Source organism: Ornithodoros turicata, chromosome 7, assembly GCF_037126465.1.
Source record: "Ornithodoros turicata isolate Travis chromosome 7, ASM3712646v1, whole genome shotgun sequence".
NCBI lineage: Eukaryota > Metazoa > Arthropoda > Arachnida > Ixodida > Argasidae > Ornithodoros > Ornithodoros turicata.
The window spans coordinates 9,184,541-9,199,823 of NC_088207.1; the positions used below are offsets into that span (position 1 = coordinate 9,184,541).

General features: G+C 44.0%; 1 protein-coding gene across 2 annotated transcripts in view; it reads left to right on the plus strand.

The window, feature by feature from the left end:
- Positions 1-867: 867 nt before the first annotated feature.
- LOC135400193 (protein cordon-bleu-like) overlaps positions 868-15,283 on the plus strand; it is a 205,289-nt gene continuing 190,873 nt past the window's right edge. Inside the window, exon 1 of one of the 2 annotated variants that reach the window (XM_064631935.1) lies at positions 868-1,164. In XM_064631935.1, the coding sequence (XP_064488005.1) occupies positions 1,013-1,164 (152 nt within the window). In that variant the 5' untranslated portion in view covers positions 868-1,012. The remainder of the gene's footprint in view (positions 1,165-15,283) is intronic. The other variant, XM_064631938.1, reaches the window with a different exon arrangement.

Sequence of the window (15,283 nt, forward strand, 5' to 3'; positions counted from 1 at the left end):
ACATACGCTCCGCTATCCGCTCAGAATTCAGAGTTCAATCGTATAAGGAGGAAACGGTTTCGCATGTATTGGGTCCAAAACACACAGTTATATGATAATACTTACGTTGTTGTCTCGTGATTACATTGTAAAACACTTCAAAAGTTACATTCACAACGTATGCATTTCTCGAAAAACACATTTGCCTGAGCTAGCTTGCCTACTACTTCTTTCTTGTATGCCGTTCCTTTGTGGTTGTTCTGTTTTGTTTTCAGTCACTTTCAGGTAGTACTACGTGATGTATTTGTTTATGCGTGCAGTGCAATACATGTGTATAGTGTTTTGATGTGCGTCTATCTGTAAATGCATGTTTGTGAACGTAATTTTTATTGGGTGCCGCCCCAACCATGTATTGCGGTCCCCGCATGTTTTGAAGCTAACACAACAGTAGCTTTTGATCCAGGGCTGCGGCCATCCTTGATGGAAACGGAAATAATATACATATAAATTCATGCTTGCATCGTGATCGACACCGTGAGGATCCGATTTAAATCGAATTTATATAGGCAAATCCACGTCACCGGTGGCAAGATAAATGGGATACATAAACATCGAAGTGGCGCGTAGAATGAATCCCACCTTCCTGGAAACGTTCAGGCAGCATGCAGCTCCGGGCGTCGCGTAAATTCTCCGTTTAAGCTTCGTGTACGAAACACGCGCTTATGCAGGATCGGCCTCCGAAGGCACGTCAAATTAAACTATACAATGAAGGGCGTCGTGTTCCTGCCTCCGTTGTGGAGAGAGCGAGTTCCCCCATGAGCCGCCGCTGCGCTCTGGCAGCGAGAGGTCACCCGCCAGTCTTCCATGCGTCCTACGTAGGTAACGGTCGCCGCTCTCACGAGACATTTGGTGTGCGGAAACGATTTCGTCGCCCGCAGCCGTTGCCGTCGAATGAGAGGATGCCCGACTGTGTTCTGTGTGTGCCTCGGTGTGTGTCTGTGTGTGCTGTGCGACAGGTATCCTTCTGTAACGTATGTGCTCTGCTCAATGGAATGTTCCTGGTTACGGATACACTGCCAAAGGAAATCTGATTCTTCAAACATGCTTCGATGACTATTCGTCACTCAAAATGGGAAACGTTTGTTTTCGGCAATTTTCCTACAAAGCCCCTGCGTGCTTCTCGAGGTAGGTACGCTCTTTTAGTCCGTCATATGACGTAAGAATTTTAATGTTTTCGTAATATTGGACCTGTTTGATTTCCACAGATGTAGACACATTCTTTGCAATACGCCCCCTGGACGATGCGCGCACCGTCCAACTATTCATTAACAGCCGTAGCGGTCTAGAAAAGCAAAGTGTTCGCTATCTGTAATGTCTTCCCAGCCATACCTCCTGTTGTCATAAAATGAATGTATCTGGCTTCGCGAGTGCAGAGGAAGACAGAAATATGTCGTGAAAGGAGCTTGCCAGATATTTTGCGCATAATACGGTGAGCCGACGGGGCAGACCACTCTGTTGCCGTCTCGAACGTCTCCGACGTTTTATTGCTGAGCGGCAATAAAACGTGGCCACCCGAGCAACTCTAATCAACCAATATGGTAGCTTCCTCTTGTACGACAAACGGACCACAGGGGTTGCATCGAATTGCCGAGTAGTAAGCGCTCCTTTTGCACACTTGGGACGGGGGAGCTACTTTTCCGTCGCTTTTCACTTAAGGAACCTGCGACACCAACTGTGCATGTTCCACAGGGGGATTCGGGGGTACAACTCCGCTCCGAAATCATGCCTTTGGTAGTGGGGGGGAATATGTTTAATGCAAAGTAAGAAGGAAAGGGAAAGGTTAGCCACGGTGTGGGCTTGCTACTCCCTAATGCTTTCAAGCAAACAGAAGAAAACAGCTGGGGTACAGAAAATTGCATTGCTGGGGTAGTGCATTTGGAAGAGGGAAACGAATATGAAACCTTCCTCCCCCAAGTCCCCTAGAACCTCACTCGATTTTTTTTTTCTGGCTACGCCACAGCTTGTCCACGAGCTTCTACATCAGCTTCGTAATGTGTCTCAGTTGTGTAAAGTATTCTGTACTCTTGTATTATTGTGAAATATTCTTAAAGTATTCCGTGATAAGTATTTATTTGTAATGTTAGCGCCGTAAGGTGACGCAAAGGTTGCCTCACCTGTACGCGCGAACGAGTTGTAGTGAACAGAGTATCACCTTAGAGCAGCGTGGAAAGCAAAAGCATATACGTCGAATGGAGCGAAAAGGAGAGAGTGAAAGCAGACTATGTTCTCTCCGTCATTCGCATTTGCTTTCGTGCGACTCTAAGAATTGGAAGCGATAGAAAACAGCGACTCGAACAGCTAATCTTGCTCCCAATGATGAGAATGAAGTAAAGACAGGAAGAGAGAGAAGAAAAAACTGATGGGGGACCGCGGAAAAAAGATTGCCACAGTCCAATAAATTTATATTTCTACTTCCTGAATACTGTAAGCGAGTTTTAAAAGCGAAAGGGCAAAAGGTACCATAGATTCCGTTCGTTTGAGACGTCTTGAACACAGTCACCGATGTGTCAGCATCATGTACTCCACTGAAGAAAAATTATACAACATTAACGTTTTTTTAAATTGGCTCACACGTAACCACAATTTTACGGACAGCCGTGAGGGTGCGATTCCCTTCTTCATGGTCACTTGGATGTTCACGAAAGAGATTTACGGTGTAGATTGTGCGTATTAAGGCGTGACATTAGCTAAATCCGAATTGCAGGAAGTGCTGTGGGTAAGCCCTACCCGTTTGTTATGAATTACCCACTCGTAATCTGCATTACATCCACTCTATAACTTAAAATTCGTATTCAGTTCATGTCTTTACGAACTTGTTTGCAATTTACGGTTTACAAGCTTGCAAGAAAGGAACAGCTATGCGGAAGGGCTTTTCTTTTTGCATTTTTAAACCTGACCTTCGAATGACCACATTGCAAAGTGGTCACTCGAAGATCAGATTGCTGTGGCCGTAACTTGTTGCTGCAGGCGATGAAACTCCCCATTCACCATCTTAACAATAAAGTTGTTGTTGTTGTTGTTGTTTGTTGTTGAGGTTCACGAGCAAAAGTGCTCACGCACGTATGTGCTGTCTAATATGGAGAAGGTGAGCACTATGCTATGCAAGGGTAAAAAGAAAATCTGGTGTCATTCCTCATTCTTCGTCGAATTTTTTGAGAGAGTACTTTCCTTCCGTTCTGGGGTCAAAGCTCTTCTGGCCACGGAATAGTTTACTGCAGACCGCGTGTTTGAGAGCCCCGTTCTATGTATATAGTTTTGTAAATGTTCCGTGTCTCAATCTGTATGATATAGGAATGAACGGTGCTTCCCACTTACACAACCTACAGTTCTCTGCAAAACTACTCACGAACAATAACGCTGCTCTAGAAATAGCGCCCACGTGAATTACGAACCTTATTCAGCCCTGAAGAAGACTAGGCGTCTCGAATAGCATTATTTATTGCGAAAGGCACGAAAAACTGAAACTGCCAATTGTTTCTTAGAGTGCGAGAACCACGTGGGAGCCTCTTGTGCAAGGTTCTGCGCACTAATGATGTCATTGTTTCGTTTGACAAAAGAAAATTGCTCGCATAAGCGATCAACATACTTGGGCTGAACGTCTACATGAGCGAGGAACGACATAACGGTCTGTGAATGCGGCACGTAGCGGGTTGCGTTTCTTTGGGAATCGTTAGTGGCAAATCGATGGCTTCTGTCCCAAAGCGTGCAGGTATTGCCTCGTGGGTCACAGCTGATCGATTGGACGGCCCTATGTTCCTGTTGGTAAATCATGAATTCACGTTTTTGGTCGTTAACAAACTTCGAATAGGATCTTAACTTTACCGTTTTTGAGCATCAACTTTGAAAGAGTGTTCGAAGGGTAATTTCATAAGTTAGCTCTGTGTAAGCTACCGATACCCTTTCCCATGTCTACTAGTCACAATAGGATGCAAGCTGGACAACTATGTGTCATGCACATACGATACCGAGACAGCATCGATATTACATAATGAACTGGAAATGAAATAACGGCGACTTCACATGGCAAGCTAACCATTTATTTGAACAGACGTTTCATCTCCCATCCAGGAGACATCATCAGTGCGAGCACACACGAGAGAATGACAACCAAATCACTATTTGAGGAGGTCGCTGAAACATCTGTATAAGTTGTCACTGATATCCTCCATCAGGTTCAGCTTCTAAGCGATCACGGTCATCATATATCCCTGCAGTGGGTCCCGGGTCACTGTGGTTTGAGCGGAAACGAAGAAGCCGACAGAGCGGCAACGGCTGCCCAACAGTCTCCGGCTGTAGTACCAACGGTGTTATCAAGAGGAGACAGGAGATCACTTCTGAATGAGCTCATTCAGCCACTAGCTCGCCAGCAGTGGAGTCGGGACATCACTGACAGGTCTCTCATGTATTCTGTGGATCCCACTATGTCCTTCTCAGTTCCTGACCGTTTACAACGCTATTTCACGTCCCTCCTGCACAGGCTTCGTCTCAACGTTGCCTTCACTCCCCAATTCAAGTGCCGAATCGGATACTGTGACAGCTGCCTATGCTCCAAATGTGGCGTTGAAGCGAACATTGAGCACGTCCTAATAGAATGTAAGCTCTACGAAACGGAGAGGCGGCAACTCTGTGCTCAGCTGAGTGGTGCTAGCCGACAGACTTTCAACCTGGCTGCAATTCTTGGCCCATGTCAGAGCCATGTCCAACACCGTCGAGGACTTCTGATGTTCTTGGAGTTCCTCTTGGCTACCGGCTTGCTCCAGACGCTGTAGGGTCCACCCCTGCATCTCAAGGACCATTGGCGCTTCTTTCATGTGCTTCTTCCTTTTGTGCGACGTATAGCGTTGCGCAACCAGACGACGGGAGTTTGAGTTGGACTTGCACATAACTTCATTTTCATATTTCACATCTCATGCTTCTCGTGTAATGGGGTAGGGTACTGCTCTCAAGCGGTGAATCACCCCAGGCCATAGTCATGATTTAGTTGTTGTTGTTGTTGTATAAGTAAATGCTCTGCTTGTTGTCTGAAGTCGTTGTAATTTCATTTCTATATTTCATTATGTCTAGTCGCGGCTTTTGGATCTGTGAATTTATATACATCAATATTTTCTCGCCATGTTATATCCTTGCAACGTAATTCGTTCCTTGTAAAATCCAGGTTGCGTGACAAGGCCATAGGGCGGGGAAGAAATTTGTGCGTATAGCTGTTAGCGTGTGTGATTACAGTTCTGAGTGCAGCTGTTATTTCTGTTCTGCGAAAAGGATTTCCGGCACCGTGCTCAAGCTGCTTTCGGGAACAACGCTCATCTTCGGTACTGAACGTCTGGAAAGTCATGTCCCATATCCATACTATATATTCTATTCTATTCTATATATATTCTATAAAGAAATATTCATACTATAGTTCATAATGCAAAGTTTTGTTTTTATTTTTTATTTATTTATTTATTTTATTTTTTTGCGGCTGCAAACTCCACTGAAAGCGGTAAACGTTATACTGTCGGATGCAGCTAAAAGCACAGGAATGATTACAGGCTGACGTGTGAGCGTGTATGTTACAAAATCTGTTGATGGAATGTTCATGGAAGTTGAATTCTCGTTTTTGGGAAGGCGCTTCTGTGGTATTGAGCACCAGGTAAATTCTGCAATATTCAAAGTCACATTAAGCGTTTGCGAACAGTTCCGCAATACGTAATATGGCGTATAATGCAGGCAAGCTCGTGGATACGCTTCATAGTAGACAAGCCTGAGCATGGGAAGACGCGAAGAAACAACACGCTACTTCAGCGCAAATTTTTGAGCCTTTGTGGTGTGCCGTTTGTTTCTTCGTGTTTGCCCATATACTGAGACTTCTCTATATGGAGTTACGGAGCTATATTGCACGGGAACGCGACATTTATCTTTGCGTGGTTTCAAAAACCATTCACATTTCACGGCGCCTTGAAAAATGCGACCTATACTGTCTTTATAGTACTTTGGAGAGTTAGATGTAGCTCAGTGCGTAGCTGGCGACTCACCCTTTCTGAAAGTAAACCCAAATAAAAGTGAAGTACCCTAGATGTATACTTAGTACCTGCAGCTAAACTGCATTCTGGTGTCTGAGTGACAGCTGCCAGAATGCTTTTTCGTCGTCCGTTGACGCCGTCGACGACAGTGAGAGAGATTCTGTGGGAGTTGTTGCACACCGGTGCGTGAATGCAGTCAGGCATGCATGTTTCCGCCATTTCAGGGGCAGGGCTACACGGAGGGGGCTACACTTGGAGACAGGAAGTGACGTTGGCTCATAAACACTTGCCTTATTCAATCAGTATATAACGAGGACAATTATTGTACGTATCTTACTTTGCGTTTTAAGTTCGTCCTTCAATATTATCGTACTTCGTGAGACACTATAATTCCTTGGTTTCTGTAGGAATCATAGAGAAGATTAATGATAGTGCCGCCAGATTTGTCTGCCTTCGGTATGGTTATGACGAAAGTGTTAAAGTTCTATTGAAATGAAGGCCATTTTAGCTATATTTAAGTAGGGTATACCATAATCAGACTGACTTATGACCCGATATTTATCTTCGCCTACCTATGCCCTTGCAGATTCGGTCGTTCAAAGAAAGTTTTCGAATATGATTGTCCAACGCATGTGTTTGTACTAAATATTATTTCTTCCCCTGGACACAGTGGATGGCTTATGCTGAAATAAACGTTTAAAATTAAAACGTTAAAAATCCACGCTTAAAATTCCACGCGCCAGAATCCATTCCTCTGAAATAAATCGTTATAAGAATTCACGTTTTGAAAATCCACACTGTCAAAACAAATCATAGTTATGGCCTAGCGTGATCCTCCGCTGTGGGTTAGTTTACGGGTGAAACCATCTTCTGCTCAAGGAAACTCATTATGTCTACGCTTTTTTTTTTATTCGTGCCTATAGCGTAATTAAGCGTGTTTCTTCCTCCAATAATAGCTGAGGAAATCGAAGTGTCCAGTTAAATTAAAGTTAAAATAAAGTTAAAATTAAAGTTAAATTAAAGTGCTTAGGGCGACGCGTATGAAAACAGTCATAACCACGGTCATAACACACACGTTCTCGCGTTGAGCTGTGAACGAGACTATTCATTGAAATCGTAGCGAGTAGCGAGGATTTCGTGCAAAAAAAAAGGAAGAAACGAAGTACGCGGTCAAGTGATCTACACAGTCACAGGGCAGCGGATAAACCGTTTATGTCACAGAAACACACGCGCTACAACTTTTAATGATTTACTAAGCGAACGATTTTCTTTAACTTTTAATTCTACTTAACGATTTGATGCTCTCTTGTGAGTGCCCAGTGCGCCTTATTGTATCTATGCTTGTTGTTGTTCTATCTATTGCATCAAGCCCCCCCCCCCCCCACTCCCCCCTATTTTGTGCCCTTGTGACCCTGAGGGTATTGAAAAGAAATCAATATATAAATCATGAGAGAAGACGCTGTACTGTGAATTTTACCGATCCACGGAGTTGATAACCACTATTGAACAAGTACAAACATGAAGCAGACGACGCCAACGCACAAAAGTATTTCGTGCAAAAAAAAAAAAAGAGAAAGAAATTTTACATAGCGAGTCATGGAGGATTTGCAGACAACCCACTTCCGGGATAGCGAAATCATCGTTCCCGGATGAATGCTCTGTACTAAGATTGAACAGCGTACTATTTTCAAACGCGAACGTAGCACGTTTCCGCTGCCCACCAAACAGAGAGTGCGGATTTCGAAAGATTTATTATGAAAGGGTTGATTTCGCAGAGTGTATTTCTCACAGTTTATTTTTTTCATGCTTTTGATTCTACATGATTTATTTTTGGAAGTTTATATATATAGTTATAGTTAGTATAGTTATATATATATACATATATATAGTTGATATCTATCTTAATAAATTAATAAATCATAGTCGACCGCGTCATTCATTCCAACTGGCCGAGCTTGGTTGCTTCCTCTATATTCCGTGAGACCAATTGCGTCCTATAGTCTCGGACCTTTCTCCAGGAAAGGGTTACAGATTACGGGTTGAGTGACTTTTGCGCAAATTCTTATGCATCTTCTGACGTAACGTATCTTCGTGAAATGGTAATTCGTTAATCCAACTTGTCATTCTTTGTTTTGAATTATTTGAGTTACCAACATGGAGTCATTGGATTCCATGGATGGACCGTCATTCCTTGCATTTTTGTCAATTGTTTGTTAATGTTTTTTTTTTCTTTCCCACAAGGCTTGTTATATTCATGTACGTCTGTGTATCTACTGCTAGGACTGTTAAACAGGACACGCCCCCACAGTCCCATTTGTAACTCATTGAAACTCAGAAAGAGTAAATAAAACCTGAAACCTGAAAAAAAAAAAAGATGCGAGCAACATTTCCCTGTGTCTGGTGAGGCAAGCACACACAAAAAAAAAGGGAAATAAAAAAAAAACAGGCTCTCATATTATTCTTCGGAGAACGTAATCTGTTCTCGATCCAGTCACAAGTTCGGACACAAGAAGGTTGACATTTTCCGAAATTTGGCTCGTAACCCGTACCACTATCTTCCTATAGTAATGACTTTTTTTTTTTTTCTTGGGAAGTAGGAGTGAGGATGGCATTTACTAGCAACTAACTTATAAGTAAATTATAGCAAAAAGAAATAGGAGGATAAACTATAGCTAGTGCGATGAGGGAAAGATCTCCTTGAGTTGAGTTTGAAGAGTAAGCAAATAAAATACGATGGAGCAGAAGACAGAGACCCAAAACCGGCAATCCTGATATTGCTGCATTGCTGTTTTTGAGTCGGTCTCGTCTGCTCCGTATTTTTCCGTGTTCCCTTAGTCAGTGTCTCTGTGCTCACTCCTCGAACTCACCACAAGCAGATGTTTCCCTCACCTCATCGAAGTAAATTGTAATAAGTTGCTAGCCTTTATCGAAAATAACTGTAAAACTTAACGGTAATATGAACTTAACGGTAATATGTTACTCAGATAGCGGCATAATTTTCCCCATATCCTTTGCGGGACGTTGTTTAGAACGTTACAGCGACACAGGGTTGTGCCAGTCGCGCTACTATCCTCGCTTCCTCATTTGCTCTTCCATTTTTCTTTTTCTTTTTTTTCTTTTTTCAGTAGCGGAGTGTCTATCCTACCACATCTTCAATTGGTAGAGGAAAAAATTATTTCTGCCACAAGTAGGTAGCTACGTGCTCTTTACCGACTATACCCCGACTTTATACTCTCGATTGACAATTGAATTGGACAACGATACGCGTAAGCACCGAGGATAGCGGACGTTGTATAGCGGCAGGGAAGGTTGTAGCGACGCCAGATCATTTAAAGGGTATACTTTTGAACTGGCGGTTTTCCGTTACTACAGTTTTGGTAGCGGACAAAACGCTGCTGCGAGAAAGTCCCTGTTGAACGAATTTCTCTTCTAGGAAGCTAAAGCGATGCAAGCTTACTCACACGAAACAACAACCGTGTAATTTACCCAGGGGCGGATCTAGAAGGTGGGGGGGGGGGGGGTTCAGGATGTCTTGAACCCCTTCTCAATTTCTGCTTTCACGTAGCGTCTAATTGACCTAGATGGTGTATTTACCATGCTTGCTAAGGCTGGACCCCCTTCTCAGAAAAATCCTAAATCCGCCCCTGCATTCGAATTGGAAATGAAAGAAAAACATGGAGATATTAGTCCCAACCCAGTCAGGACTGGCTACCTCAAAACCCGTTTGTGGGTGAAAAAATAGTCAGAATGTAACTGTGGTTTATAGTACGAGTGCAGTAAAATAAGTTTTCGTGTATTGTAAGCACTCTAAAGGTAACGGGAACCGTAAAGCAGCTAAGTTGGTTTAACTTGGTAACTGCATGTATGTACCGTAGTTACAGCGAAAAGATAGCACCAGCTATAACTTGATTACTTTTTTAAAAGTAAATTATCCGTGACTATAGGATGCCGAAACACACAGTTCTCTCGCCGTCGGGTACAAATGTGCGTAAAAGGTGGAAAGCTACTCAAAAATAGCTCAAGTTGATTCTGGCAGTGAGAATTCATTCGCTCGAATCTTCAGCAACATGTAACGTATCAATTCAGCTTGTTTTTCCGAAGCTACGAGTAACTACCTTTTTTTTTTTCTATTGTTTACATGCTCACACTTTCATGTAATGTATTGACGCTGCGGTACATCGCGTGTCCGACAACGTGAAGCTAAAAGATCTGCGTCATATCGACGACTTCTGGTTCGACGTCCACGTCTCGCACCTCATTCACAACTGCTTATGGTTGTGCGCTGCGGCGCCTACGATATCGGAGGTGACGGACAGGGCCTACGCGGGTAGGGACCAATGAGACCAATTAAATGACAAATCCTGAGCGAGATTAGGGCAGTTGAAGGTCCTATCAAAATCCGATTAACTTTAAAACTACATTGCTACAACTTTAAATTAACATTCAATTGGTTAAAATATAACCTTATAATTGCAGACAGAAATATAGCGCTACACTTAAAAGTACCCGCGAAAATCTACTCATTGCTCTCGCGGTTACATTTCAATCATTATACCACGGGTTGTGCTCACTCCGGTTTTCCCTGGGGTTTCCGGAAGACCTTCTAGACAAACGTCGTCACACTACCTCTGAAGTCGGACCAGGATGAATACTAACCCCCCCCCCCCCCGTGATTTCTCCACCTGTCCACGTCTGTACAACGCTCATAGCCACAGTTCCTTCGCGGCGCCAAGACCGGAGGAAGAAGAAAAGAAAACATGGAACGCGTCTTCTCGGTTGACCTGGTGTATCGAATAATGCGCTTCAAACTTGAATGGGGATAACTAGAAATTTTCTTAAGATTCCACACATACCTCAGAATCGAGTTACTATAGCACTTTCATTGACACAAAAATCACGAGATGGCATTTCCACAGACGCAAACCATGTAAACAATGGTGCACAGGCGCACCCTAACGTGAACTGGTTCACCCAAGAACTTCATCACCCCATCCAGGTCGGTTTCGTTCCAGTCATATCATACTCCTGTCACACGCCAAATTGAATGACATTCGCACTGAATGACATTCGTTCCGTGTGACACGACGAAACCAAATGGCAATGCATGCGAATGGCATTCGCCCAGCGAATGAGTTCGGCGAACTCGTTCGCTTTTCTCTGTCGCACCGATTGCGTACCCTCGCAGTATATATAGAGAAGTAACAAAAACAACAACGATCAACCATTTGAAGGCACCAAACACGAACTAAGAGTTGTAATCTAATATCTTATCACGAATTTAGTCACCTTTGACACGAAGGAAAGAAGGCTTAACACTGTTTTTCGGGAAACTACCCTCGTTCCCAGTCGTCATGTTGCCAAGTGGGCAAGTTGCAGATAGGCTTCCTATACATGTCTTAAAGGTACTGTAAAGCAGTAGACAAGCATGATATGCCGGTGATGTGACTAGAGACTTTGTTGCTTCTAAATACCATATGCGGAACCATACGACCGACAACGCGCTATAAATATTTTTAATTTGCCATGAAAGATGCGGCGTAGTGGAGCGGTGCGACGCCTGGTGTCAAACAACCCCCTGTACAGCGGGCAACACTGAAAATTGGTATTACACACTGTGACATCGGATCTTCGTTATTTTAGTAACCATATTATTAGTTTTCCTGTTTACCTATGCATTCTGAAACCCCTGTTAACAGTTTAACCTGTTAGCCCCTGTTTTTGCGAAGTAACCCAGCGCTGGCCGCTGTTCGATGGGGGCTCTCCCTACTTCTCTGGTGCGCTTGCGCGCTCCTTTTGTTCGCGGCCTCTTTCGAACGAACGAACTCTCTGTGAACAAACAAGTCCCGACGCTGTCTGGCTTCTTGAACGTCTGACACATTTTTTTCAACGGCTCAGCATTTCATTTCAGTTCGCTTATCCGTTTATCCTCAGATGTGGATCGCTGTGTGGATCGCAGGAGCGGATTTTATGGTGGATTGTGGTGGATTGTTATGTCGGGCCCAGTGTTATGCGCATGCAATGTGGTTGCCGCCGTATGTGTCAGAAGTACGGATTCATTTCGAATACCTAGTACAGTGTTGCCCGTAATCTTTAATTGTAATTTTCTAATTAACTGCACCGTCGATTGGAATGAAACTTGCACAGTTTTTGTCCTGGTGGCTTGGACTATCGAATAGCCACCCTAAATGACATTTGATCGGTGCTGCTTTACAGTACCTTTAACCGTACATGTCTTCGTGTAGCTCGATGCAATACAAAATAATGACATTCGGTGCGACTGTCATTCGTTGGGAATGCCATTCAGTTTGCCGTGTGACATGGGCATTAGTTTGATTCGTGTCATTGGATTGGATTGGATCGGAGCTCCATAGAGCTGGGCCAATTGCATCACCTGTTGATATCGATTGGCAGTGATTGTTGTCATGGCTGAAACATAAATTATAATAATGGTATCAAAAATATTACGAAACTGTATAAGTTACCAAAGAAAGTAACTGAGCAATGGATAGAGGGTACAACGTACGCATATGCAAATGTATCTACTATTTTCCTGAGCACACTATCTATCAGTGTTGTGCGTAGCGGGTAGCGGGACTACTGTAATCGCTACTTTTTTCAGTAGCGGAGGTGTCACTCCGCTACATTTGTTATTTGCAGCGGGAAAGTAATTTCCGCTACAATTTTGAGTAGCGGAACCGCCTCCGCTACCGCTACTTTTGACGGAGAAAATAAAATAAATTAGACGCTAGAGTACGTTCAGTGAACTCGCTGTCAGATCATGTAAGCCCGACTCAAAGAAGTCGAGCCGCAGCCGTCGCTCAGCCCCGAATCTGGCTGGCGTATATATATGGCACATATTCATAGACCATCGGCGAGAAAGCAGCGGAGTTGGTATCACGCTACATTCGTAAATTTGTAGCGCCGCTAGTATCGCGCTACTTTTAAATAGGGTAGCGGTATGTCGCTACCTAAATTGAGTAGCGGGCACAACACTGCTATCTATACACAGGTACTCGTTGACTTGACAACCATAACACGAGTTGCCACAGAGGCAGACATCTCACGTTAATCGGCATCCGCTTCACCGCCAAGTGTGCATCATCCTCGTTCGGCCGTCGACCTTTGTTTGGCCTCTCCGAGGAGTTGGCCTCCGTTCTCCAACGGTATCATTAGTGTCTGGGAAGGCAAGCAGCGCCGCGAGTCGCGATGGGGATCAGAGTTGACGACTACGACGAGTGCATGTTAATCCCGAATCGATACCTTTCTTTAGTGAGAATAAGACGTGTTTGTCCTGGATTAAACGAAGCGTCCTTTCGGTGAAAAGAACTAGTTCACGGCTGCACGAAATTTAAACGTTAAATTTAGAATACCGAGACAGTCACGAAAGGGATAACATCGCTCAAGTACTTCGCAGTCGCTGTAGGAAAGATGCGAAATGTTCCGTTTGTGTTCTAGACAAAACGCCCCAGTCCATTATCTCCAATGCGCACGCGTGTTCCAATCACACTTTTTGGGACCCGCGGGGCTCTAACCGTTTTCTCTCCCCGATGTTGATTCAAGAGGTCGCTTGTGCGTAGCCAACATATGTGTAGTTGCATGACACATTTATTATGACCCAGAAAACAAACACTCTCTGTGCAGCACCAAAGTCGGTGAGGTTTACGAAAACTAAAAAAAAAAAATCATTCGGTATGCATGTGTAACAAAATGAAGCGTGTCATGTAAACAGGAAAGGTTCCCAAATGGAAGCGTTACTCGTTCCAACTCAACTACAAAGGCGTCGCTTGGGTTGAATTGAACTGAATTGAATTGAATTTATTTACACGCAAAATGGTGTGGGCAGCAAACTGCGGCAAAAAAGCCAAGAAGGCTTTCGGATGCAAAACTCATTTAGCACGACTTCAAACAAGCTCGTATTGCTTTCAGCTATCAAGGTTCTTTGAAGAACTTCTAAAATAAATTGCAACGAAGCTCGCAAATGGAGAATCAGAGTAAGACACGCACATAGTTATCCAACTGTCATTCACAGCGAATCTTCACTCACGACCTTCCAATGGCCTGAGAAACAAAACTTGATTCCTCGAGGGCTGTACCCTATGCTTTCACGTAGCCTGAACTGTGCGCGCAAAAGATATATTGATGTTTGGACGGTCGATGAGTGTAGTTAACGCTTCTGGAAAACTGAGAGCGGAATACCGGACAAACATGAAGCTTTCAGAACACGTTTACGTTAACAAAACGTCATCTTAGTAATACGACGCCATTCAAGTTGGAGTTCAATCGGCACTATAGGGTTGTCAATCGGGATATCCCGGGATCCCGGCCAATTTTCGACGTCCCGAAGTCCCGGGATTTCTTCCGGAAAATCCCGGGATTTCATGAGAGCAAATATGACAGGAAAATCAAACACCTGTACGCCATCAGGCACAGACTCACTCCTTCGTAAGGAACTGGCACGTTTTATGACTGGAGGTGGCAGAGGACCGCTGGTTACACGTGCGTACAGATATTTGCTGACTGTCGTTTCTTCTAGCGCAGAAGCTGAACGGACCTTCAGTTCGGCCGCCAGTATTTGCACAAAAGTTCTCTCCGAACTGGGGGACACCACCCCCGACGCTCTGTTCTTTCTCAGATTGTGGTTTAATCATTGTACAAATATTGATAAGCATGCAACGACGGTGTTGTGTTTCCTGTTTCGTTTCTTTCCATACGCCTTTTTTTTTTCTGCTGGCCTTCATTCAAGTGGATTGTTACACTGTTTCAAGATATTATAAACTAATATTTCCTATTACTTCAAGTGTAGCGGGACTCGCCTTCTTTTCAAGTGCAACAGTGAAAATGCAGATGAACAAAACAGGAGTGGCATTATCATAGGAAAAAAAGTTAAATGTAACCATTTCGCCCTCACTATTTTACAAATGTGGTTACACTCGGAATATTCGAATGCGTTACTTCAGAAAGATGTAAATTGACAAAGCGCACATGAACTGCGCACAACACGCCGATATAGTCACTTGAGGTAGCTCGACTTGGGAGTAGGGTCCTGCACGGCCCGCGGGTGACCTGCACGTTGTTGCAGGCACGACCATAACACTCGCCCGTTCGCGTATGGGACTTCCGTCCGCGCCTCGAGGAGCGGAAGTGCCGTATTTACGCGCGGAGCGCACGCCAGGGGCGCCACTTGCGGGACCCAGAAGAGCGCGTGTTGTAGCTCAGCTGTGTGCAATATGAGTGGTCCTTGT